Source organism: Nelusetta ayraudi, unplaced genomic scaffold (assembly GCF_046127955.1).
Source record: "Nelusetta ayraudi isolate G7.1 ecotype Tasmania unplaced genomic scaffold, CSIRO-AGI_Nayr_v1 ptg000041l, whole genome shotgun sequence".
In the NCBI taxonomy this organism is placed as follows: domain Eukaryota; kingdom Metazoa; phylum Chordata; class Actinopteri; order Tetraodontiformes; family Monacanthidae; genus Nelusetta; species Nelusetta ayraudi.
The window spans coordinates 397916-422710 of record NW_027466091.1 but is presented as its reverse complement, the minus strand read 5'-3'; the positions used below and the strand labels follow the sequence as shown (position 1 = coordinate 422710).

Below are 24795 nucleotides of genomic sequence, written 5' to 3'. Positions count from 1 at the left end.
TTCAAACCTCCACTGAAAGGCTCTCCTGTCAGTTTTACCCATTGTAGTCGTGATTATTCTTACTGCAGCTGCTGGTTAGCGGTGTTGTCCAAAAACGTTGGCAGGGCCAGATGAGATTAGTTACATTCATCAGATCTCCAGTGGTCTAAGAGCTTAAGACCGATTTATGAACTGGTAAACATGATTGTAATGGGACAAAACAAGATATGTTAGCTATTTTTATAGACCTTAGGCTAAGCTGGAGCAGAAGCTTTGGTCTAGTTCAAGGTTTCCCGTGACCCCCAGCATGACCGGGTGATGGGTCAAGACATTGGGGGTTCATTGGGATATTTTGGTCTTGTTATGCAGAGGTTATAACTGAAAAAAAAACAAAAAAACTTTTGTTTGTCAGCTGAGAGGTAGACTGTAGGTTTTAGATAATATTGTACCTACAAATCTACAAAATGCTTAAAATATGCACGAGAGCTAATGTATTACTATTTGTTATCTCAGTAGAACAACCAATGAGAATTACATGAATGAGAATTAGAGTGGGAAAAAATCAACAGGTGCGGGCAGCCTCCGTTGTTGGTCGATAGTTGGAATAACCGACACTTCTGCTTCTCAGAAGGTAATGAAGAAAAGGAAGCAATATGAGTCACGCTTGAATAAATAGATGGATGAGGACGAGGATAAAAATACAAAAACACCGTCTACTCAGACATCTGGCGTTCTCCATCCGTCCTGATGTGTTTACGGGCATGCTTGGCTCTCCATGTGCCAGCTCGGACACAAGGGAGCTATCTTAAAGTAATGGCATTTTATTACTTCGTTTAGTTTATTTTGGTCAGCCGGTATTAACCCCACCCCACCCCACCCCACCCCACAAGATATGAAACCCTCCAATCACTGCCTTTGATCGACCAGACCGTTTTCACACAGGGAAACTATTTGAAATGTGATAAAGTTATTTGGAGAAGGGGGGTGAGGGGGAGGTTGGGGGGTGTTTCCTCACCGCAGTCCCTCAGCGGTCGTATCTCTGCCAGGGGAAGCTGCCGGCCACAGAGGTTTTTCCACTCAAACGTCAGACGCAGCCCGGTGTTTGCTCACCGTTTATTTCCGAGCCCGGACTCGCCCCGCCCCTGCGTGCTGACGTCACTCCATAAGGGGACGCAGCGGTGCCGGTCCGCCGGACAGATACCGACGGCTGTAGCGGGGGAGAGAGAGAGAGAGAGAGGGGAGCCGGACCATGCTGATGTGGAGAGCGCTTCTCCAGTAACCTCCGAGTACCCAGGTAGGTTGGCCCTCTTTTTTTATTAAAGGAATATTTAAAAAAAAAAAAAAAAAAAAAAAAAAAAAATCTTTTGTGTCGCCGCTTGCTTTTTTTTGTTGTTGTTGTTGCTGGGCTGTTGTGTCCCTGGCATTAAATCAACACTGTTCCGTTAGGACAACCGTGCGGAACGGGAATATATCGTGGCTGTATGTAGTGCGCTCATACCAAATGAACCCGAATCATCTGGATCCGGGGGATCCATTGTTTTAGCAGCGCACGAGGGGCAGCGGGGAGGTAGTGGTGGTGGTGGGGGGGTCTCCGCTATCTGACAGCCTGTGCGCGCGTGCGCCCCCCCATCACAGCTGATTCAACGCAGCGGATGAGCCGGTTCCGTTTGCACGCCGCTAATCTGTAATATGTCTAAATAAGGGCATTCCAAGTATGAGCTGAGATGATGTGGAGCAGGCTGTGTGTGTGTGTGTGTGTGTGTGTGTGTGTGTGTGTGTGTGTGTGTGTGTGTGTGTGTGTGTTGAGGGGAGCTCTCCACTCTTATCAGCCATTTGTCCGCAGCAGCAGTTCGGGGAAACCCAGGTCCCTCCGTTGTCCATTTCCAACTGTCACTAATTGGCCATCGCCACAAAGCACTGAAAGCGAACGCTCTGCCTCCTCTCTGCCAGGACGCTTTTAGTCCGTCGCTCTGGTCAGCGGCTGACCTGAGGAGTATTCAAAGACTTGCTAATGGGAGTCTCCCAACTATACCAAAGAGGATCACGGCCACAAGAAGAGGGAAGAATAATTACAGGAAGGTTATTTTATATATCACGTGAACACAATTCGAACTTTCGGGAGTAGCGCTTCCTGTTCCTGTTCCTGCTGGTGACGTTAGTCCACCATCCATCGCCTCGATCAGCTGCCAGTGTTCACAATCATCTAGTCTAGTCGCCGGTCGCAGCAGCAAACGCTACAGCACTTGGAGGAGGTTGCTGTCTTTGTTGAAAGTAAAGTACAGTAGCTGGGAATGGACAGTTGCAAGAACATCGATGGTATGGTGACACACAGCGAGGCCTTGTTGTATCACGAGATGCTAAAGGTCAACAGATCAAGTTGATTGACAACGACGGCGCAGAGCGCAGGTGAGACCTGTGTCTGAGCGAAGGACCCAATACGCTCCGGCACAATGAAGCCACGCGGTGGCATTGGCGTTAATGGCTTCATTGAGTGCGTGGAGGCCTACACAGAAACAGTCCAAGTGGTTTCTGCACAAAGAGAGCATCATGTTCTCAGCGTGCCTCCGACAGCACGCACGCAGACGCTCTGGGCGTCCTCCCAAGCGAGCGAGGGACGCGGTGAAATAGTCAACAATCACTTTTGCACCGTTATTTGGTTTTGCCTCCATCCACACAATGTAAGAGCAGAAAGCATCACTGCAGAGATGGAATCTCCTTACTGTAATTATCTTCCGCTCTTCTCCTGGCCCTCTAATCCCTCTGTCACACCCAGCAGTGTCTGATCGAGGCCACAGAAAACAGAGGGGCGTCCCGGTCCAGAGGGTGTATGTGCGTGTGCCAGCCATGGGGAAGGACTACTACAAGACCCTGGGCATCTCCAAGGGCTCCAACGAGGAGGAGATCAAGAAGGCCTACCGGCGCATGGCGCTGCGCTTCCACCCGGACAAGAACAAGGACGCCAATGCCGAGGAGAAATTTAAGGAGATCGCCGAGGCCTACGAGGTCCTCAGCGACCCCAAGAAGAGGGCCGTCTACGATCAGCTGGGAGAGGAAGGTGAGCTCAGGGGCTTGGCGAGGGTGGCCCGGGTGCGACGCTTCCTGCGTTGCATGAAGGTGATGAAAAAAATAATAAGCGCAGACGGTGGAGGTAATAGCGTCCGTGCGGCAGGCGGCACCTTTTTCTTTTTTTTTTTTCTTTTTTTAATAAACTGTTATTAGACGTGACTCCTGAAAGGGTTCAGGCTTCTAATATCACATCGGGGTGGGGGGGGGGTGGAGGGGACCTTGGTGGGCTTCAGCTTCTCAAGTAATAATGCTGCCGCATTTTCTCATGATTGTGTTTTAGTCAGGAGGACGACCGTTTGATCAACACTTAACCATCTGTGGTGCCTTACAGTGAGCTGCAAGGGTAGTTAGAGGGTGTGTGTGTGTGTGTGTGTGTGTGTGTGTGTGTGTGTGTGTGTGTGTGTGTGTGTGTGTGTGTTAGCTGACAGACAGATGGCGTAAGAATGTTACGTCGGAGAGATATGAATAGCAGTGACTGCTGTAGTTTTCAAATGTGGGCGTAGCGTATTGCGGTTGTAATTGGTGCGTGCGTGCTTGTGTGTGTGTGTGTGTGTGGGTGGGAGTGTATGTTTGTGCACCTGTGTGTGTGAGCGTGTTGGACTGAGTGACCTGGTATTGTACGAGTTCCTCCAGCAGCAGCAGCAGCAGCAGCAGCAGCAGCAGCAACAGCAGCTCTGTTGAAAGATCAGTGATGCTGCTGGGATTCTTCCCGCCCACTTGGGCTCCGCTCTCCTCTCGACTGTTTCCCACCTCTTGCGATGGCGGCCCGAGCTGCTGGGTATCTGAGTGGATCCTAGTGTTTGTTTTTCCTGACGCACGAGAGATCTCGTACCATGTCTTTATATTTCTCTCTGTCTCGCAGGCTTGAAGACAGGGGGAAGCAGTTCCTCCGGGGCTCCGGGAAGCTCGACGCACCACTACACCTTCCACGGAGACCCCCACGCCACGTTCGCCTCCTTCTTCGGCGGCTCCAACCCCTTCGACATGTTCTTCGGCTCCAACCGCGGCCACGGCCGCTCCAACGGCTTCTCCTTCCACAGCGAGCACGACGCGGAGCAGGACGTGGACATGGAGGAGGACGACCCCTTCGCCCACTTCGGCCGGCAGTTCGGCTTCCCCGGCCCCGCCAACAACGGCTTCCCCGGGGAGGGCCGCAGGAGGCGGGGCCAGCCGTCGGAGCGCCTGGGGGCGGCGCGGAAACACCAGGACCCTCCCGTGGTCCACGAGCTGAAGGTCTCGCTGGAGGAGATCTTCCACGGCTGCACCAAGCGCATGAAGATCACCCGCCGCCGGCTGAACCCGGACGGACGGAGCATGAGGACGGAGGACAAGATCCTCAACATCATCATCAAGAAGGGCTGGAAGGAAGGGACCAAGATCACCTTCCCCAAAGAGGGGGACGAGACCCCGGAGAACATTCCTGCGGACATAGCCTTTGTTCTGAAGGACAAAGGGCACGTCCACTTCAAGAGAGACGGCTCCAATGTCATCTATCACTGCAAGGTCACTCTGAAAGAGGTGCGTCCGTCCGCCCCGACTCCACCAAAGCTTCTCTTCTGTCTTGCTTCCGTCTGCACGCCGTCGGCGTCGCTCCCGAAGTAGAGAAATCATAAAGTGGTTACAGTTCTACAAAAGTGTATTGCTGCCATACTAGGAAAAAAAAAAAGGAAAGAATTGGGCAAGTTTAAAGTACACTTTGATTGAATCGCGTCTAATTTACGCCTCATTTCCTTTTGGTGTCATTCGTTAGGATGATATAACGTGAAACTGATCTTGTAAAAAAAAAAAAGAAACTTTCATGTAATTGCGTGATACTGAGCCCATTTCTTTTCAGTATGGCAGCAATACCCTTCCAGAGCATTCACAAGGTAGTGGGATGTGGCTGAAATTTTGAGGTAGATCTGTGTGGGCATACTGAGGATTGTGTGTGTGTGTGTGTGTGTGTGTGTGTGTGTGTGTGTGTGTGTGTGTGTGTGTGTGTGTGTGTGTGTGTGTGTGTGTGTCTGCAGTGTGTGTGTGTGTGTGTGTCTGCAGTGTGTGAGAGCAGCCAGCAGGAATGTGGTGTCCTCGTGTGACCGGCTGAGAGCCAAGTGTCCTCACTTATTCCGCTGCTGCTGCTGCTGCAGCATGAACGTACTCGCATGAACCCCACATGGAGCTTCAAACACACAGCTTCAACACAATCCAACACAATCCAACACAATCCAACACAATCCGACGTGCACTCTGCAGTCTTCAGGGGTATTTGTAAATACACGCTATTTCTGTGACTGGCAGGACATTTAATAAGCCTTCCCTGCGACCCGGGGCACCAGCAGGTCCAGGACGCCCCCGCCTCTCCACCCAGTCTGTGAACTACACGGCGTTTAGAGCTCTTGGGCTCACCAGTTTGTTGTCACCGTGCCCAGCTTGATGGCAGTCGCTCTCAGAGAGGCGGAGGAACTGTTTTGTGTTCCACTGAGAGCAACCTTTCATTCCGTCTCAAAAGCAGCGCAGACTCTACCTGGAGTATAAGGACGGCTGTTTCATACAAAACAGGCGTCCGTCCACCCATTCTCTATCACCGCTTCTCCTGCTCCTGCAGGGTCGCGGGTGTCTGCACGATGGAGCCCCTTCCCAGCCGTCGTGGTTACACCCTACACAAGTCGGCAGTTCATTGCAGGGCCCGCCTAGAAAGAAAAACAAGGCCAGGAAAAACTCCCCTGTGGGAATAAACCTCGAGCAGATCCAGACTCCTGAGGGCCGTCACCTGCTCATGACCACACATACATGTGACAGACATGTGACACAGGGAGAACATGCAAACTTCAGAGTGATCGACCACCCTCCCAAAGAAATAGGCACGTTGGTTAAATGTTGCACTGAACGACTCCTGCGGCTCAGTGGTCTGCGCTAACCGCTAACCAGATAAGAGACTTACGTCTCAAAGCAAAAGAAGGAACTGGAGGAAGAGTGTAGATGGGGGGAGGGGGGGTTGGTTTTGGAGCATCGGGGGAATATGGGAGAAGTGGGTCAGATGATTCCGCATCCAAAGCATATACAACAATCTCATATATTCAGTGCTGCACTCTTCTTCAACCCCCCCGCCCCAGAACATGATGCTGCACCACCAGCTGTGCACGGTGCACCCGACACCCAGAGGCACACACGTGTGGGGTGTCAAACAGTACACAATGCACACAGCATAATATAACAAGGGTGGATGGTGTGTAGAGAGCCTAATGCTAAAAGATAAGGATTAAAAAGAGACATAAAAGTAAACTTTTATCACAGCCAAAGAACATTCTTCACTTTTTGCTCACCATTCTCACCATAGCGTGAGCTCTTTATTTCCTTTAAACATCTGGGCATCAGCTCTCAACAAGTTATTTTACCTTTAAGCTTGTCTTTTTTTTTTTTTTGTCAAAATTGAGCTTCCTGCACTTTTTTCCTTGGCTGCTAAATATTGTTTGCTGCCTGGAGCAAACCCCGAAGAGCAGCACCATTAGTGCTGCACAGCGCTCGCTTTTCCTCCAGCCCCTGCAGTGCCCTGGCAGACTGCGACGCCAGTCAGATGTGGTTAGAGAGCTCAGGGTGAATTTGACACATCGATTTCTCCGAATCCGACCTGCGTCTGAATCCCGGGCCGGCTCTTCCTGCCCGTTATTGCCTCTGCAGTGTGACGGTAGCGTTTGTGGAGGTGCATCGCCAGGCTTTGTCGGCAACCGAATTTAGCTCCGCACTGCTGGAATACACACGAGGTTCACTGACTCAAGCTCGTTGTTTCTTTCGAGTTCAGCGTATTTTTATCCTTTCTCCTTTATGGGCCGTGCCAAAGGAAAATGTTATGCCTTGTGACTCCCACTGCGGTTGTTAACGTCAATTGGAATTTACTTTGCAGATACAGTTGTCAACATTTACATAGAATACAGCTAAAAAAAAAACAACACCTAAAGTTTGTTATTATTCGTTGTTTTTAAGCATCTTTGTAGTCATAACAATCCCACTGTGCCTACTGGAACTATATTACTGGAACTTGGTCTATTTACATGAATTGCATGAAGTGTACTTTGGTCTTACGGCCTATACTTGACTGCAGAATGTTAACTTGCAACAGCATGAGCGGCGTTTTTCGCTGTGTTTGACTTCACCGACATACCTAAACTAACTTAACATCACTAACTCTAACCCAATCAAGTTAAAAATGCCGTTAATCTAGTTGAGAGAAAGCGAAAGTGTGTGTGTGTGTGTGTGTGTGTGTGTGTGTGTGTGTGTGTGTGTGTGTGTGTGTTATGCAACCCATGCAGTATAGGTGTGCGTCTATAGCATCATGCAAAGGCAGCGGCTCTACAGAGTGGATGAGCTCCTAAGTCTCCGTCAGAGTCACGCGCTAAATCACCTCCTAATGCGTGTCGTGGCGGCTGAGGGGGAGGGGGCTGATGTCAACACTGGAAAACTCTGTCTGACCCTTCAAGCAGCTGCTCTGATCGACTGGACATCATTCGCCCCGACGTCCAATCTCACGTTAAAAAAGAAAAACCCTCAGACAAGACAAGGAAATCCTCCAGCGCTCCAACAATACAGACCCCATAATGACGCTGGCCCAGAGTGAGAGGTTAAGCATGTGCCAACGCGAGCAAAGTCGCTGTTACATGATGATAGCCGGCTGCCCTGGTCGTGCCCTGAGCGGGTATGTTTCATTTATAGTTGCCTCAAGAGGAAATTCTCTAGTTTTTCTTCGGATAAAAAAAATGTATCGCTTCTAATCGGTGAGATGTAAGGAAGCTTTGCCTTGGCACGATTTTCCTCAGCTGGATTCTGGTATTTTCATCTAAATACAAAATACTTTCATGTGAATCAGGGAGAAACGCTCACAAACTGCAGCCAAGCGCAGTTGTGACAGACAAAATGCTATCGCTTGCTTTTAATCAGTGGCCACTGCAGGGTCCAGTTGTATTTTATTAGACCCGGGCAACACTAACGGCTTGTCTCCGCCTCCAACTGACTAACTGGCTACAGCACGGATCCCATTAAACACCACTGTGTCTCGGCTTGCTATGATGACTCCCTTGAAACCTTTTAGGACAGGATTTTTACACTGTCCATTCTGCTTCTGAGAATGACTTGTTCTACAGAATTGTAGCGGTGATGTCCAAAGTTACGCTTGTTACGTTCGGATAATAGCAACTCTAAATTGTCATTAAGTTTGAATGTGACTATGGATGAAAAACCTCCATTAATCTCTGGTAGGAGGGTGCATATAATTAGCCTGCTCTTCACAGCCTCCAGAGGGAAAAAAAAAAAAAAAAAAAATTTATTATGTTTGGAAATTGACCAGAACGACAACCAGGCACAATGTAGCACTTTGGAGGGCAGAAACATCCATCTGATCAAATTGTATCAGCATGGTTAGAATTAGCAATACGTATAAAAAAAAAAGCTAATACTGATATTGATTGTCAACCTCTAGTTAACGTCTTCTGTGACGCGTTCACTTTAGCATTCAGCGGCCATAACTTTCCGTCTGGGTTTTTGGCACACAGCTCGTTAAACGTAATGTTCCATTTTGATTAAAGTTTCTAGAACTTTTGGGGGAGGGGCGGCGGCAACTGTATGTTCATTCACAGAGTCATTTTGTAATAGTTCTCTCCGCCCGGCGAAAATCTGGCAAGTGATGCTCTGTGGAAAGGCTGCAAAATCGTGATAACTGCAGGTCTCTGTGTTTAATTTAGCGTTCTCCACGCTGCGAGTGGATTCAGCAGGCATTGTGATAAGGAGGTGAGGCTTACTGCGTGCGTGCGTGTGCGCGCACGGGCATTTGTGTGTGTGTGTGTGTGTGTGTGTGTGTGTGTGTGTGTGTGTGTGTGTGTGTGTGTGTGTGCGTGCGTGTGTGGGTGGGTGGGTGTTTGTGTGCGTGTGTTTGCGTGCGCTCTCTCTCTCTCTCTCTCTCTCTCTCTCTCTCTCTCTCTCACTCTCGCCAGACCATCTGACAAACCTCTCCAACTATTTACGAGCTCAGCCGATTCCTGCCTCACTTCATTAGCCCCGGGTATGCAACTCTTGCTAAAATTAGCCCCCCCCACCATAGTCCAGTGTGTACGACCCTCAAACAGTGACAAACACACACATGCACACACACACACACACACACAAACATAGGGACAGGAAAAAGCTTGGTACAGCCATGTCATGTTTCATACTGTGTTTGTCATCCGGAGGCCCCCCGCGCTGCTGCGGACGCTTCTGAAATAGTTTGAAAAGAAAGCCTTTTCCTCGCACACACCCACACACACACACACACATAGGAAACACGTGAAGCTCGGGATGACGTACTAAGAGAAGATGGTCTATATCAGTGAATCTTAACGGGTGGAGTCTCAGGACCCACATTTTTTTTTCTTCCTGATAATGAAGTCACACAACCCAAATTTATTCCGCAGCACTCAAAATTTATTCTACAAAAAAAAAAAAAAAAGAAAACCCGCCAGCCCACTTTCTCTCAAGTCTATTTAATAAATTATTGAAATCATGGAATTGAAATGTGTCTTCTGCCAAATAAATGCCCAGCATTTCCTCTCTAAATATAGATAATTTATACTATAAAAACTGCAGGCGAAGCCGCGACCCAATCCAAACAACTCTGCGACCCACTTTTGGGTCACGACCCACCAGTTGGTCACTGGCCTAAATGCTTTTGCACCTGATCTGAAACCTGCAGCCTTGGGAGCGTCTTGACGCTAACCTTGCCGCCGCTCTTCCCTCCCTCGCAGGCGCTGTGTGGCTGCACCGTCAGCATTCCCACGCTGGAGAACCGCATCATCTCGCTGCCCTGCCACGACATCATCAAGCCGGGGACGGCCAAGCGGCTCCGAGGGGAGGGCCTGCCCTTCCCCAAGAACCCGTCGCAGCGCGGCGACCTCATCGTGGAGTTCTCCGTGCGCTTCCCCGACAGGATCCCCCCGCAGTCGAAGGAGATCATCAGACAGCACCTCCCCCAGTCGTAGGAGGACGCAGACCCCCCCCCTCCTGTGAACTCCCTGCACCCCTCCACACACACACACACACACACACACACACACACACACACACACCGCCAATACCAACACAAGCCCCAGTCTCAACATGTGACATGTCGACCTCCGCTGTACTTTCCTCTCCTACCTTCAGCCTCCATTAAACTCTCCATGTGGTCTGTGGGGACTTTTGCAGCAGATGGATGAGGCGAAGCTCTTGTTATCAGGTCGGATCGGTTCTGAGCATCACGCAGGAGGCACCCAGGCAGCGGAGCAGCGCTGAGGGGGAGCCTTTGGCACAGTGGCAGTTTTATCAGATCCCCCTTTTTTCTAAATCTGTTTTCTACGGATCTGTCAGTCGTTTTATATGCCGTTCCACCGTCTGCTCCTCTTCTCTTTCCGCGTGTGTGTGTGTGTGTGTGTGTGTTTGTGCGATAGGATGAAGTGCGAGACATTTCTAGGAGACATTCTTTACCGCATTTTCCTTTTTCTCATTATCCTTATGTTTTCACCTTGAAGCGCACCAGCAGCTTTTTTTCCCCCCTCTTTCTCTCTCTTCTGTCTCTCGCTCTCACTTTAGGTCACAGTTGAAAGCGTCTGTGCTTGGAGTCTGTCGGCTGATCACTGTTCTCTCTGAGCGCCGACTCGCTCAGATCAGTTGCGCTCCCACGTTTCCCAGATTATTTAAAGTAAAAGCGTTTTGCGGCTATGTTGGGAAATCTAAATCATGACAATCACACGCTGAACCGTCTGCTAAAGAAACCAATCTGCACACATTTGTGGGTGCTCTCCCTTCTGAGCCGGCTCCTCTGAAGCAAACAGCCCGGTTGGTTAATGAGGAATATTTAGGTGCCTTAGTCCACTTTTAATAACGCTCAGCCATTGAAACTATACTACAGGTGCCCTATGCTGTGTCACGCGTTACAGTTCTACCAGTGCTGGTAATCAGCAAGTAAGCAATGAGTAGTGTGCAATCAGTTTTGTACTGTATGTAAGGAGGGACAAAGACAAATTCTGACGATATATTCTTCTTGTCAAGTGCCGTACGAGTGCAGGTTTGATTTCCCAGGGGAACGGTAAGCACGGTGTCAGGCTGAGGTCCACAGTAAAGAGTCGACATTTTCTCTGGGAAATCGAGCCTTGTTTATATCCTGCTTTCTCCTGTGCCATAACGAAGGCAACGTCTCGGTGCTACTGTGAGCAATGCCAAAAGTAAACCCCCCCCCCCCCCCACCACCACCACCACCTCTCCCGGGGTCTACTGGGTTAGCGAATCCAATCCTCAATTGATTTCATAACTGCCTCCGGTCTTCGTGATGCGCGTACATCCAATTTTTAGGATTTTTTTTTTTTTGTTCATTAGGAAGCCCTGTGTAGGAAATAGTTTTTGTATTATTGGAGAGGCGGCCCTCTGTCTGCAGGGTGCTCTGAGAGCTCTCCTCAGCTCTTCCTACTGTGTTTTACAGCAATGAGAAGATGTATGTATGTATGTATGTATGTGCGTGCGTGTGTGTGTGCGTGTGTGTGTGTGTGCGTGTGTGTGTGTGTGTGTGTGTGTGTGTGTGTGTGTGTGTGTGTGTGTGAGTATGGCCCAGCCCTGGTTGGTCATGTGTTTTAGACATTTGAAAACAACAATGTTACAGAAAAAAAAAAAAGCAGCACTTTTATGTAGAGTCATCTTCTGAACTTTTGGAGATACACGGACCGCGGCCACAACCACAATGCACACGTGCTGCTGCTGCTGCTGCTGCTGATGATGATGATGATAGACTCACTGCTTATGTGCATTTTACAGTATTTATGATCCTTTTCGAAACTTAAGTCAAATAAATTAAACTTGTAAACTTTATGTGTTTCTCTTTCTGAATTTGTGTTTTGGAGAAAACAAAAGATCCACACACCATGTAACTCCTATCTGTGTAATATTATATTAATTGAAATGTGGGTAACATTTGGAGCCTTAGCTCCTCAGTCGCTTAGGCACCAAAATGTGGGGGGAGGTGGGGGGGGGGGTGTCATACCGTGTGTTTCTTTTTTTCAGGGGCCAAAAAAAATGAAAATTCCTAAATCAGTGCAAAAATTGCAGGGGATGACTGTTCTATAATTGTGTGCAGTTTCTCCCACTCCTCAGCAACTGTCAGCCAGGGCTGTCTGGCTCTAATCCTCCTCATCCTGTGCACATTTGGTGGTGATAGCAGATGACGGATGGACGGCCTTGTTTCAAGCACTCGTTTTCTCTCAGCCTCAAATGTTAAACATTGCTGATTATTCACGTATGCGCACCTTATCATGAGATATAAAAGTATTTTCGAATGCAGTTAACCCACAATTTGTCCTGGTGATAGGAAGCACCCTCATCTTCTTCTCACCACCTGCATCTGACTCACATTTCCACTGAGAGAAGCAAGACTTTGCCTGACAACCATTGAAAACCAGCTGCAGTGAGCAAATACGCCAGTACAGCTTGCTGACTTATGTAGGATTTTAAGAGATGTTTAAAAATGGATCTCGCGTTGTTCATATTTTGTTGTCTTGCAGCTGAGAAAATAAGCAAACGATTCGGTTCCAGTGACGCATCAAGAAGACAGACAGAAAAGACCTGTGACGGGGTCTGGAAAAGCTACAACATATTTGGAGTTTGGACGCTTTCCCTCCATTTGGGTCGCAGGTAAACAACAGGGGGCAGACTTTGACCTCTGCCCTGTTAAAATCCAGAGGTCCAGACAACCCTCAGCCTTCTGACTGTTCCTGTCTACCGTGGTGATCCCAGGTGAGCGGACTTCATCTGATCTCCTCCTTGGCTTTTTTGAGAATTTGGCAGAACTTTATAGTACTCAACTGTATACTGTGGTGCGTGTGTGTGTGTGTGTGTGTCACATGGTAAGGATATAGCAGACAATCAGTCAACCACGGGGGAGTGCTGTGCTGAGATGTGCTAACTGTGACTAATCCCATATTCCTGCATCAGCTATTTCCGGCGCCCAGGCAGGGTTCGCACAGGGTTTATATTTCCACCCAAGCACACTTTGTATTCCGCAGGGTGAGGGAAATAAAGCTCAGCTGCACGTCTGTTGCTCGATGGCCGCCGCTCGCCTCAGCGACCAAAGGTTTCCGTCACGCGTTGGGGTGCTTGCCCTGTGCCGCAGCTGTAGCGCAGGAGTTAATGAATTCAGACGAGAGAGAGAATCAGTAACAAAGTATTAGGACTTAGTCATCATGACTTGGGTCCAGTTTCACTCACGTCTCTCCCTGCCACCGCCTTCTCTCCCTCAGATCCTCGGAGCGGGACCATGAGCGCCTATGTGACCCTCGCGACGGGCCAGAGGATGCCCACGGTTGGCCTGGGCACCTGGAAGAGCGCGCCAGGCCAGGTACCAGCGGCGCTCCTCTCCTCTGGGTTCCTTCTGATGTGAGGAAATGCTCGGTAACTGTGTGTTCTTCAGGTCAAGCGGGCAGTTCTGGCTGCCTTGGACTGTGGGTACAGACACATCGACTGCGCTGCGGCGTACGGCAACGAACCGGAGGTCGGAGAGGCTCTGGCTCTCAGGGTCGGCGCAGGGAAGGTAGGAAACTGTGACACAAGAGATGAGGTTTTCTCCTGAACGCCTCCATTTGAACTCACATTTGTTTTGAAGTTTGCCAAACTTATGCGAAACAATCATACCCGATAGCCATTGATGCACAGCACAGTTTGCTGATTGACCTTATATTGACATCTATTGTTGTGAAAATGCTTATTATTTACAAGGGCCTCTGTAAAATACAGACATATTTTTTAGTTTGAGCCCTTTTAAAAATGGCATTCATCAAATCGACTCATTAGCAATGCACAGTTCACGCCTGTTGAAGTCAGCCTCAAGTCATCACTCTCAACTGAGCCAAGTGAGTCAACAAGAACTTGAGAGTTCAAGTGCTGACCATGAACTGGCATGTCCACAGGCACACATTTTGGAACTAAAAATAGTCTAAATGAGTCAACACAAGAGGGGCTGCTTTAAGATAAGTATAGTGCGGTAATATTTGTTTCAATGTAAGACTGTCGAGGGTGCGATAAAATTGAATTTACTCTTTATTTCACGTACAATAAACAGTCAATATAACAAAATGGGGGGAGGGTAAAACTGAAAGAATGACCTTTCATTAGTTCTCAGGGCGTGTCTAATTGTTTTTTTAGAAGCCAGGATGAATATTCAAAAATCACACATTCTGTGACTGGGTTCCCAAAGTTGAGGTTTTTGTGTCATTTGATCATTTCGGCCCATTTGTCTCTCATTTGTTTTCCCAGACTCTGTCTCGTGAGGAGGTGTTCGTCACATCCAAACTATGGAACACCAAACACGACCCTGCGGATGTGGAAGAGGCCTGCAGGACCAGCCTGTCCCACCTCGGCCTCTCTTACTTGGACCTCTACCTCATGCACTGGCCAATGGCCTTTCAGTAAGCAGCTGTGGACTGCAAGCCCATTCCGTGCTCATCACTGTGAAGAGCCATTTCACGTGTTTTCTTTCAGGCGTGGAAAGGAGCTGATGCCTCGCCAGGAAGACGGAAGCATTTGCTACTCAGACACGCACTACAGAGACACCTGGGCAGCGATGGAGGGCCTGGTGGACAAAGGTATGGTTAAAGCTATCGGACTGTCCAACTTCAACGCCAGGCAGACCGGTGACATCATAAGCGTAGCCAAACACAAGCCTGTGGTGAACCAGGTATAATTAAACACATTCCTTTCATAATCTTGTGAGCAACGCTTCGGATATTTCACAAGAAGACAGCATTCACTGCGTGTGGTTACCCTACAGGTGGAATGCCACCCCTACCTGTGTCAAGCAGATCTCCTGTCCTACTGTCGGTCAGTGATGACGCTGTTTGACACGTTGTTTGAACGCAAATCTTATTCTTGAGACCTGAATGTATTGTCGTCTGACTCTCCGCCACAGGTCAGTGTCTGTTTGTGTGACGGCCTACAGTCCTCTGGGCAGCGGGGACCGACCCTGGGCCTCTCCTGATGAGCCGAGCCTCTTACAGGACCCTCGACTGGGGACCATCGCTCAGAGATACCAGAAGACTCCAGCTCAGGTCATCCTAAGGTAGGACAAGGGCTGTGCGATTTAAAACTGCACGTAGGAGGAAAGGTACGGAAAAGTATTGCCGCCAATGCTGTCAAAAAAAAAGCGAACTTCCCATTAGTCCGACCTCCCCATTAGGGCAACGGTTGCGGTTATGGTTCGAATTAGGGGAGGTCGGACCAATGCCCAGTTTGTCGGACTAATGGGAGGTCGGACCAATGCCATGCTCCCCCATAAAAAGTGAGGAAGGGCGGCCCAGTATAACATAATCACGTTAAAGTTTCTCATTTTTACGTGATAATTTTCCCATTTTTACGTGATAATTTTCACAATGTTACATGAAACTATCACACTACTTCGTGATAGTGAAAGGCTCAGTATCACGTAACTACGCGAAAAGTTTCATGTTTTTACTTTTCACGTTATTTCGCCATAACAAATGGAAACTAAACAAAACGAGGCAAGCAAAGGCACTTTTTTTTCATGCGTCTCTCCAACTGACCTGACGTGTCCAATTCGGTTTTCTTGAATCGTGCCAACGGGCCATGGCGCCTTACTTCGTTGAAAACAAGCAAACATCAAACTTGTCACGTAATTACGTCATACTGAACCATTAACGTGAAAATGCTCATGTAAACACATGAAATGCTCACCTAAACACGTGGAACTTTCGCATGCTTACGTACTGAACCATTTATACATAGCTCTTATAGGGAGCTCTTTCACCGAGAGATTTTATTTTCTCCGCCGCAGGTGGCAAGTGCAGAGAGGCGTCGTGTGCATCCCGAAAAGCGTGACGCCCTCCAGGATCCAGCAAAACCTGCAGGTGTTTGACTTTTCTCTGTCGGAAGGTGACTTGAAGCTGATAGAATCCCTCAACCGCAGCGAGCGCTTCATCGTCCCGGCAGTTGTGGTGAGTCACCCATCCAGACGCCTCATGAAATTCTAATTAGACGACCAAGATTTTTTACGCTGCCATGCAAACTTCCAAGTCAGTCCCTTGAAATGCCTGCAGACTGCGTGACACCAAATAGCTTCTTAAATATCAGCCGACTCGTCTAATGTGTGCTGGGATTTATAATATCAGCCCTTATAGGATTAAGTCGGTTCAACTTTCTTTTTCCTCCTACAGAGGGATGGCAAGAGAGAGTGGAGAGATGCAGCTCATCCTCATTTCCCCTTCAATGATCTCTACTGAGTCAACATGCCCAATGAAATCCCATTCTATTTGACATATCTCATGGTCTTCAGTAAACAAATTTAAACACACCAATTTTGAGTTTAAATTCAACATTTTTTTTTCCAAGTAAAAATCCTAATCATGATTTATGTGTATGTGTGTACACAAACACATACGTATATAAACACATATTTGTAATTGTGGGTGGGTAAGGGTGGTGGTCCGTCTCAGCGGAACTTTCAAGACTCTCAGTGACACTCTGTGGTCTAAATCAGAACTGCCAGTGCCAGATGTCACTATTTTCTTTTTTTCATCACGATGTTTTTATGTCCTTCCAATGTCACAGCAGCAACCCAGCTATGCTGTGAGCTTTTGTCACACAATACAGCCACTTTTTCTACAAATGACCTTCAAGCTGCACAACCGATCAAATGAAACAAGATTTCACTGCTACACCCGTCTCAATTGTGCTGTTCTGTTTAACATTTAAAGATTAAAATTCTGTCTTTGACGTAGTAATGATCAGCGCTAATAAAAACCCTTTCCACAAGCATCAAACGTGCCATGTCAATTCACTTTGCCAAGACATTAGCTAGGATCACAATTATTATCGAAGATTAAACCAATAAAATAAAGACAGAAAACATTTGACCTTGTGAGATTTTATTTTTCAACATATTTTTGACAAATCTGAATACATTTTATGCTACTGTTCATTTAAAAAAAAAGAGGAAGTCATTAGCAATATGTTTTTTTTTTCTTTTCTTTCTTATAGTCTAGCATAGAATCCAATCACTAAAGCCATTAACATTGGTTGTGAGATACTGAGAATGAGGCCACTCAAATGACGCCCAAAAATTCCACCCCGCCCTGTGCCCCATCCCTCCACACCCTGCACCAATAACCTTCCAGTTCCAACCTCCCCCTGCCCCCACTCACATCAAAGCCAGGGCAAAAACCAAGCGGCAACATGCTGTCTCCGAGGGAAGTTATACAAAAAAGGAACACATGAAAGAAGCACAAAGTCCTAAAAATGTGGAATCTGGTGAGAATTTGTACAGGTGTGATCCCAGAACTGACCACCAGGTGGACGGTGCACATTTACGTGTAAAGGTCGTCGTCGTTATCTTCGTTGAACACTGAGCCGCCGGCAGATCCGCCCGGGCCATGGGTTGGACCGGTGCCGCCTGTACCACTGGTGGGAAACCTGGAGGACGGGGGGGGAGGGTAACATTTAGAAATATTAGGGACGTTCTTTTTGGTAGATCTGTCGTTATTATGACTGATACAAGCCGTCCAACTGTACCTGAAGCTGCCAAAGCCTCGGCTCTGCTGCAGCGTCTGAGCAAACATCTCGTATTTGCGGATGTCATTGTCACTGACGGAGCGACGGGCAAATCGCATCGCCTCCTCAAAGTGATCCTTCCTGATCTCTGGCACGGGATCGTCCTCCTCTACCTCCTGTTAACATTAAATATGAGAATGTGAATAACGCAAACCAACTGGCTTGGCAGCGGGGCAGTACAATGCAGATATGGTAAAAACCAACTGTTGGACAGAAACATCACTGACCATTGCTGATGGGTTGGTCTGCCTCTCCCGCTCTCTGCGGATCTCGTTCTCAATGCTCTCTCTGATGGCCAGCTTGCAGGCCCGCTGGCAGATCTCAGTCAGATCAGCTCCCGAGAAGCCATTGGTCATCTTTGCCAGATAGTCCAGGTCCACATCCTATCATGAAGTGAAAAAAGAGATTTGGCCTTTAAAACAATAACACAAACTTGATACTTTTAAACTTAAGAGTACATTGGAGAGAAAATCCAAAACTATAAAAAACAAAACAAAACTCACCTTGCTAATTGGGCTCTTGCGGAGGTTGGCCTTCAGAATGCTCATCCTGCTTCTCTCATCTGGAAGGGGGATGTAGATCAGCTGATCCAGACGGCCAGGTCTCAGGATGGCTGGGTCGATGATGTCTGGTCTGTTTGTGGCTCCAATGATGAAGACGTTCTTCTTGCTGGACATTCCGTCCATCTCGGTCAGGATCTGGTTGATGACTCGGTCGGCTGCTCCGCCTCCGTCTCCCACGTTGCCACCACGAGCCTTTGCTATGGAGTCCAGCTCATCAAAGAACAGCACGCATGGAGCTGCTTGACGGGCCTGGAAACGTTCACATGAAGATGGATCTTATGAAACAAGGTTGAAGTGAACTCTACACCACTGTTGCGTTAGTGGTGAACTTTGGAGGAACAGATTGGGTAAGAACATTCTTGCCTTGTCAAAGATCTCTCTGACGTTGGCTTCAGACTCTCCAAACCACATGGTGAGCAGCTCGGGTCCTTTGATGGAGATGAAGTTTGCCTGGCACTCATTGGCAATGGCTTTGGCCAGCAGAGTCTTACCACAACCAGGGGGGCCATAGAACAACACACCCTTGGATGGGGTCATGCCAAACTTGAGGAACTTGTCTGGGTGCTCCACTGGGTACTGAAATCACAGACAGGACAAAAACAGTCAGTCCATTATCTAATTTTATGTCACACATCCCTTCCTGCCGAGATTGTTCTTTGCAGTGATGATCTTACCTGCACCAACTCCTGCAGCTCCCTCTTGACATCATCCAGTCCACCGATGTCCTCCCAGGTGATGTTGGGAACCTCCACAACTGTCTCCCTCAGCGCAGAGGGGTTGCTCTGGCTCAGTGCCCACTGCACAAGCACAGGAAGTCAGCAAAGACTCACACATCCTTCATATAATTTGCTTTCAAAAGTGAGTTTGGACCATGTTTTACCTTGAAGTCATCCATGGTGACAGCAAGTGAGTTCATGACCTCAGCATCAATAGTCTCATCCTCAAGGTCGATCAGGTCCATTTTCTTCCTGATGGCCTGCAGGGCGGCCTCAGAGCACAGAGCAGCCAGATCTGCACCAACGTGTCCATGGGTTTCATTGGCCACCTGAAGACAATATGTAAGGAGGAATGTCAAGCAACTGGCCAGTGTCCCGAACCCTCAATGAAAACTACACTGTAGTTCTGTAATTATGTTGACATTAAAATATATCAATATTGTTGTTGTTGTAACTGTATCACGCATTAACATCAGTGACTCCTGAGTTATATTGACAAATGCAGCATAACCACTTAAAAGAGGCGTGTGAACATGTGCGCCTGAATTAACAGTAAAACCGGACTTCACTGCAGTCAAGTAACAAACAAACAGATCAGCAGAAAATGATATTCAATAATACGTTGAATGTTCCTAGACAATAAACACAGACAGTCACGGGATTGGTGTCACATGACTGTTGCCGTGCACAGACCTGTTCCAAGTCCACATCGTCAGCCAGTTTCATGTTCTTGGTGTGAATCTGGAGAATCTCCAGCCTGCCAGTAGAATCAGGAATGCCAATGTCCACTTCCCTGTCAAAACGCCCTGCAAAGAGTTGGGGTCAGGCAACAGTTGTTAGTTGCAACCAAATTGGCACAATTTAAAGCTAATATATAAGCATGTGTAAGTCACTTTTCAGTTTTGAGTTCTCCATGCACTCAGAACCATTCTGGTTATGAACTCTTACCGAATCTCCTGAGTGCTGGGTCAATGCTGTTGGGTCTGTTGGTGGCAGCCATGACAATGACATGAGCCCTCTGTTTGAGACCATCCATGAGAGTCAGCAACTGAGACACAATGCGCCGCTCAACCTCTCCGTGGGTCTGTAGTTTGAGAAAAACAATAAAATAATGATGATCACACAAGGCTTAAAAAAAAAAACATTAACATTCATAGGTGTATTACTGTTCTACGACAGCTGGGATAGACTGATGAGACAGATTGGTTGACTGACATGATTTCCTAATCCAAATGTCTTGAATTAATCCCCAAAAAGATATTTTTTGGTGAAACAAGAATACCTAAAAACCACATACAAAATTAACTCCTGCCATCAATCCATCCATTTTCTATACCCACTTAATCCTCCACTCAAAGATGCAGGGGTTTGCTGGAGCCTATCCCAGCTGTCACGGGCAAGGCAGGGTACACCGAGCACAACACGCCAATTAAATCAATTCCAGTCGGTTCAATTTAAAGCTTCTTTTTCTCACTGCCTTCTTCACCACTCACCTTTTCCCTCTTGGGAGCGATGGCATCGAGCTCATCAATGAAGATGATTGCAGGAGCATTCTTCTCCGCTTCCTCAAAGGCTTTTCTCAGGTTACTCTCACTCTCTCCAGCCAGTTTACTCATAATCTCAGGACCTGAAACAGTGCGACGGATACGGTTTGAGAGGAAAGCAAATTCCAGAATAAACAGAAACCCATGTGTGTCTATGTATGAGTCTATGAGTTCAGACCCCTTCTCTTAGACTACTTGCTTGTCTTCTCCAAATATTAGCGCACAATTATTAGGATTTTTACCATTTTAATAGGAGAGATATTTAGAACCTCTGTACATTTCACCTTGAATTAATCAGACAGAATGAGAGTTTGATTACCATTGATGAGGAAAAAGAAAGCTCCAGTTTCATTGGCGACAGCTCTGGCAATCAAAGTCTTTCCGGTTCCAGGAGGTCCATACAGCAGAATTCCACGAGGAGGCTGTGGGAGGGAATAAAGTTTCAGATGGTTAGTGTTTCTGTACTGGCAGTTTCACTATATTACGGTGATATAAAGTTCCTGAGTGTGCCCATGAGGTATCACAAGTACACTGCGAGTGTCCCTATTTTCTGCTGCAGAATAAGGTGACGTTCATTATGCCATCAACCCATAATCCATTCTCATAAAGTTCAGCAGCTGCTGTCATATCTCAAAGTTTTACCACTGGGTGTGCCACATCATGCGATTACGTTTGCAATGGCTGAACTGAACACACCCGTTTGTGAATCGGCTCTCTGCTTTTCAATTGGAACAGAAAGCAAAAGGAAGGCAGGTTTTCTGGGGTTCTGTGCAAGACTGTACCAAAACATCAGCTGCAAATCCACCAGTTTGGTAGGGAGCAATAAGGTAAGGCCTTGTATTTAAAGGGTTCCTTTCCCTTGTTTACCCTGCATATATTTCTAGTCCACATAACCAGAATGATTGTTCAGTTTTATTTACAGTCTTTCCCTCAGTACCACAGTTTTTATCAGAATTAATCGCTGTCTGAATAGTCACATAAAAAGGTGCTGAAGTGTTTTATACAAAACAAAGACAGAAGGAGCCACACCTTCACTCCAATGGCTTTGAAGAGTGCAGGGTGTCTGAGAGGCAGCTCCACCATCTCTTTAATCTGAGCCAACTGCTTCCTCACTCCTCCAATGTCATCGTAGCCCACCTCGTTCAGAGACTCCTCTTCATCCTGAATGTAAAAAATACAAGACGCTTACATTTCTGCACTTCAGAAGAGACTGCAGCTCAAACGCAATGTGAAATAGCTATTTCCCACCTCTCTCCTGATTGGCTCTCCTTCACAGTGGATGACCGTATCAGGAGCAACAATGCAGTAGGGTGAAGGATCCGTCTCCACCACCTTGAACTCCACCGCACGCATTCCTCCTCTGACCAGGAAGATATCACCTTCACAAAGAAACAAATGATAGCAAATTGTTTGTCTGAACTGAGCAGCAATTAATACATTGTAACTTAATACGGAATGCCATTGATATTTCTCCAAAGGCAACTGTAATTTGGAATACCTTTGCGGATTGGCCTGTAAGCCTCCAGAAAGTATGGCTTCAAGTAGACTTCAAACAGGTTGCCGGTGATTCCCTCCACTGTGTCGTCTATTGGGAGGACATGGATTCTCTTTCCATACTTGACATCAGGACACGGTTGAATACTGGAGACGAGATCAGACTCAGTGACACTGTTTTGATGCAGGCTACAGGAAACGGGATCATTTTGCACTTTTTAACTACCTGATGACATCACCCAGTCGCACCCTCAGATTGTTGCGGACCACCCTGTTCATTCGAACCTTTTCATCAGAGCAGGTGTCATCAGACAGCACGATACAAACGGTCTCCCGCCTCTTCTTTCCCTTCATCAGCACCGTGTCTCCGCGGAAGAGCTGCAGCTCGTCCATCTTGGCCTGTTGAACATTACGTCATCTTTTTTTCCTGGCATCTCTTGTGCATATCATTGTACATCGAATTCTTCAAAACTGTGTGTACAAGATTAAGAAAGGTTTCTGCGAGTCTACCTGGGAGAGTGAGACCACGCTGTTGTCCTCATTGATGGATTCATCAACGATCAGTCTGTTGGGTCTGTTCTTCTGTTTTAGAATTGCCGTAGCTAAATCATCATTTTTGGGTCTGGAATTAAAAAATGAGTTTTAGAAGACATTGACAAAACCAAGCCTTTCAAATACAGACACTAGACGACCATTTGACACATGTAGTTGTGAGTCTGAGAAATTGAAAAGGACGCGTGCAATTAAAAAGCTGGGCATGAGTGAAGATCACGCCGACTTGTTTCGGTCAGTGGCATTTTCTCAAGTTCCCTCTTGATGAGCTTCATTTGTTTCGTACTATCAGTACTCACGCTTGTCCAGGTGGTGCATTGCGCACTGGAGTCTTTTCCTCACCACCAGTGTTAGTGCCCATGGGGATGTTTCTATTTTGGAAGGACAAAGTGTACACTTATGGCAACCTAAGCATAACATAAATACGCTAAAAGATCTGGAACCCCTCGTTAGCATATGGCTCGACACTACAAGGAACAAAAATCTGGGAAAATACAATATATTAAAAGTATTTGGTATCAAGCACAACAAAAGGTCCCCTGGAAAAGGCCTTTTTGACCGCAACATGTCCGCATGACTTCAAGTAATACCCAACCAAAGATGTTTTATAATTGCACAAGTCCTCTTCGGAGCCTCAAACTCACTTTATATAAACATCACACGTTGCATCCGCGGAACAGAATAGAACCTGGGGGAGACGGCATCACACCCGAGCAGCACTCCTCTGACATTTTGATTGTTGTGGTTTTAATTTAATTACTACGATAAGACAGTAAAAGCTGGTATGTTGCTCAGAGAAAGTAACACGTAATTGTCAGGTTAACAATGTGGAGCAGGCTTACAGAGAGAGAGAGAGATAACATGAATAGGTTTCATTAATAGCATGCAGGTGATATTTTGGTCAACTCCTACCTGCGGAAATACGATGACAGACTTCGTATTGTTGTTTTGTTTTTTTTTTTGTTTTTTTTATATTTTAAATCTAGATACCTTAAGCAAATTAACCCGCAATCGCAAATATGACGTGCTTGTTTCTAAAGTACAACCAAAATACGACTTCATATATGACGTTATGGCCTTGTCCCATCTTTTAAACAGCTCGCTGTTTGCCAACGACAAGGGCTGAAGATGTCATATTGGCAATAGGCAGAACTATGTCGGCAATCCATGTATTAACTAAAACAACAGCCATTTCACAGTTTCGACGACTACAGCTTTCTAGAAGAGCCCAGGCGCCGTGAGATGCTTTTCTTTCATTTTGTTAGCACGCTAATGCTAACGAGCCAGCTAACTGAGCCAGATGACACAGCAAAAGCACTGAAAGAAAAAAAAAAAACTTTGTTCGCTAGGCTAGGTTGTTCACGGTACATTAATGCGATATTCTAAAATGTGTCAGCAACCACATTTTCTACCCACCCAAAAGAACTGAAAAGACAAAGAAATGCGATGTTTATGTAACGTCATCTCCCTGCTAAATTGTGTCTGTGTATCCTGCCCGTGATGACAATAGCCCAGCATTGCTAGTACGTCAGCTAGCGGTAGTATCTGTGAAGCGGCTGTACACAGCTCGCTGTGTGGTCAACAGTGCCATCAGTTGTATAATGACAAGTGTCCCACGGAGATATACAAATATACATCGAAACAGGTATGTGTACATTTTAAAATCTTCTCCACATTAAAGACTCCGTATTCCAATAGATAGGCCAATTCATTGGTGTAATGGTGGATGGCTTTGGCCTTGACATAGTTGCTAAGCTAACGTTAGCACACAGCAGCGACGACTCTGCTTTGTCAGGTAGCCGTCACACTGATGACAAATCGGAAAATGTAATAAATGCATGAAAACGAAACCGTAAGTGTGGATGACAACCGCTTACAAGTCACGACAATTTATCGGGATGACAAATTGTTGGCTACACATACATTACATTGGGTTATCTAATCAAAATATAGTACTGCGGAGGCTCCAGTAATTGACCCCGTTAGCTTTCCTGTTAGCAAACTCGGCAATGTATTAGCAATTATGCTAACTTTCCAAAACTGACGAAGAACGGGTTCTAAACTGACGTTAACAATTTCTGCGTATAGCAATTGTTTGGAAAACGTGTTAGAATGGGGGAAAAAAACAACAATGCTTACTCTCCTCCCGAGGCCATGGTCGTCCACCTGGATATTTATTAATAAATAAATACAATCTAGCTTAATGTTTGAGATGCTTAACCGGTTCACGGTACACTACGATGTCTGGCTTCTCACGAAAGAGCAGCAGTTCCGTGCTCCTTATTAGTTATACCGTGA

General features: G+C 47.0%; 3 protein-coding genes across 4 annotated transcripts; 2 read left to right on the top strand and 1 right to left on the bottom strand.

Annotated features, from left to right (window-relative positions):
* The first annotated feature begins 979 nt into the window (after positions 1–979).
* On the top strand, positions 980–11886 carry dnajb5 (DnaJ heat shock protein family (Hsp40) member B5). The gene is made up of 4 exons (XM_076033212.1): positions 980–1273; positions 2756–3034; positions 3908–4563; positions 9795–11886. Exons 2-4 carry the CDS (start codon positions 2824–2826, stop codon positions 10026–10028), a joined length of 1101 nt encoding a protein of 366 aa, XP_075889327.1. The 5' UTR covers positions 980–1273; positions 2756–2823; the 3' UTR covers positions 10029–11886.
* Positions 11887–12689: 803 nt separating this feature from the next.
* Positions 12690–16929, top strand: akr1a1a (aldo-keto reductase family 1, member A1a (aldehyde reductase)). Its single transcript, XM_076033211.1, has 9 exons — positions 12690–12807; positions 13311–13408; positions 13481–13600; positions 14323–14474; positions 14548–14743; positions 14837–14886; positions 14975–15124; positions 15857–16016; positions 16236–16929. Exons 2-9 carry the CDS (start codon positions 13328–13330, stop codon positions 16299–16301), a joined length of 975 nt encoding a protein of 324 aa, XP_075889326.1. The 5' UTR covers positions 12690–12807; positions 13311–13327; the 3' UTR covers positions 16302–16929.
* On the bottom strand, positions 16930–24795 carry vcp (valosin containing protein). Of its 2 annotated transcripts, XM_076033207.1 has the most exons (18): positions 24637–24794; positions 22797–22868; positions 22456–22567; positions 22172–22344; positions 21950–22092; positions 21700–21830; positions 21481–21612; positions 20771–20873; positions 20401–20534; positions 19856–19991; positions 19601–19713; positions 19072–19236; positions 18866–18988; positions 18555–18767; positions 18132–18440; positions 17856–18011; positions 17590–17744; positions 16930–17490 (listed from the first exon to the last, which is right to left on the bottom strand). In XM_076033207.1, the coding sequence occupies exons 1-18, from the start codon at positions 24651–24653 to the stop codon at positions 17385–17387; spliced, it is 2493 nt and encodes an 830-aa protein (XP_075889322.1). In that variant the 5' UTR covers positions 24654–24794; the 3' UTR covers positions 16930–17384. The 2 variants fall into 2 exon arrangements, with proteins under 2 accessions (XP_075889322.1, XP_075889323.1); XM_076033208.1 differs by lacking the exon at positions 22797–22868 and having other exon boundaries at positions 24637–24795.

What these genes read in the sequence shown, in the direction of transcription:
- dnajb5 (XM_076033212.1), top strand. Translation starts at nt 2,824, where the DNA reads ATGGGGAAGGACTACTACAAGACCCTGGGCATCTCCAAGGGCTCCAAC. An exon ending in CGATCAGCTGGGAGAGGAAG is followed by an intron (nt 3,035 to 3,907) that starts GTGAGCTCAGGG and finishes TCTGTCTCGCAG; the next exon opens with GCTTGAAGACAGGGGGAAGC. An exon ending in GCAAGGTCACTCTGAAAGAG is followed by an intron (nt 4,564 to 9,794) that starts GTGCGTCCGTCC and finishes CCTCCCTCGCAG; the next exon opens with GCGCTGTGTGGCTGCACCGT.
- akr1a1a (XM_076033211.1), top strand. Translation starts at nt 13,328, where the DNA reads ATGAGCGCCTATGTGACCCTCGCGACGGGCCAGAGGATGCCCACGGTT. An exon ending in CACTGGCCAATGGCCTTTCA is followed by an intron (nt 14,475 to 14,547) that starts GTAAGCAGCTGT and finishes GTTTTCTTTCAG; the next exon opens with GCGTGGAAAGGAGCTGATGC. An exon ending in ACAAGCCTGTGGTGAACCAG is followed by an intron (nt 14,744 to 14,836) that starts GTATAATTAAAC and finishes GTTACCCTACAG; the next exon opens with GTGGAATGCCACCCCTACCT.
- vcp (XM_076033207.1), bottom strand. An exon ending in TCACCATGGATGACTTCAAG is followed by an intron (nt 18,989 to 19,071) that starts GTAAAACATGGT and finishes GTGCTTGTGCAG; the next exon opens with TGGGCACTGAGCCAGAGCAA. An exon ending in AGCTGCAGGAGTTGGTGCAG is followed by an intron (nt 18,768 to 18,865) that starts GTAAGATCATCA and finishes CTGTGATTTCAG; the next exon opens with TACCCAGTGGAGCACCCAGA.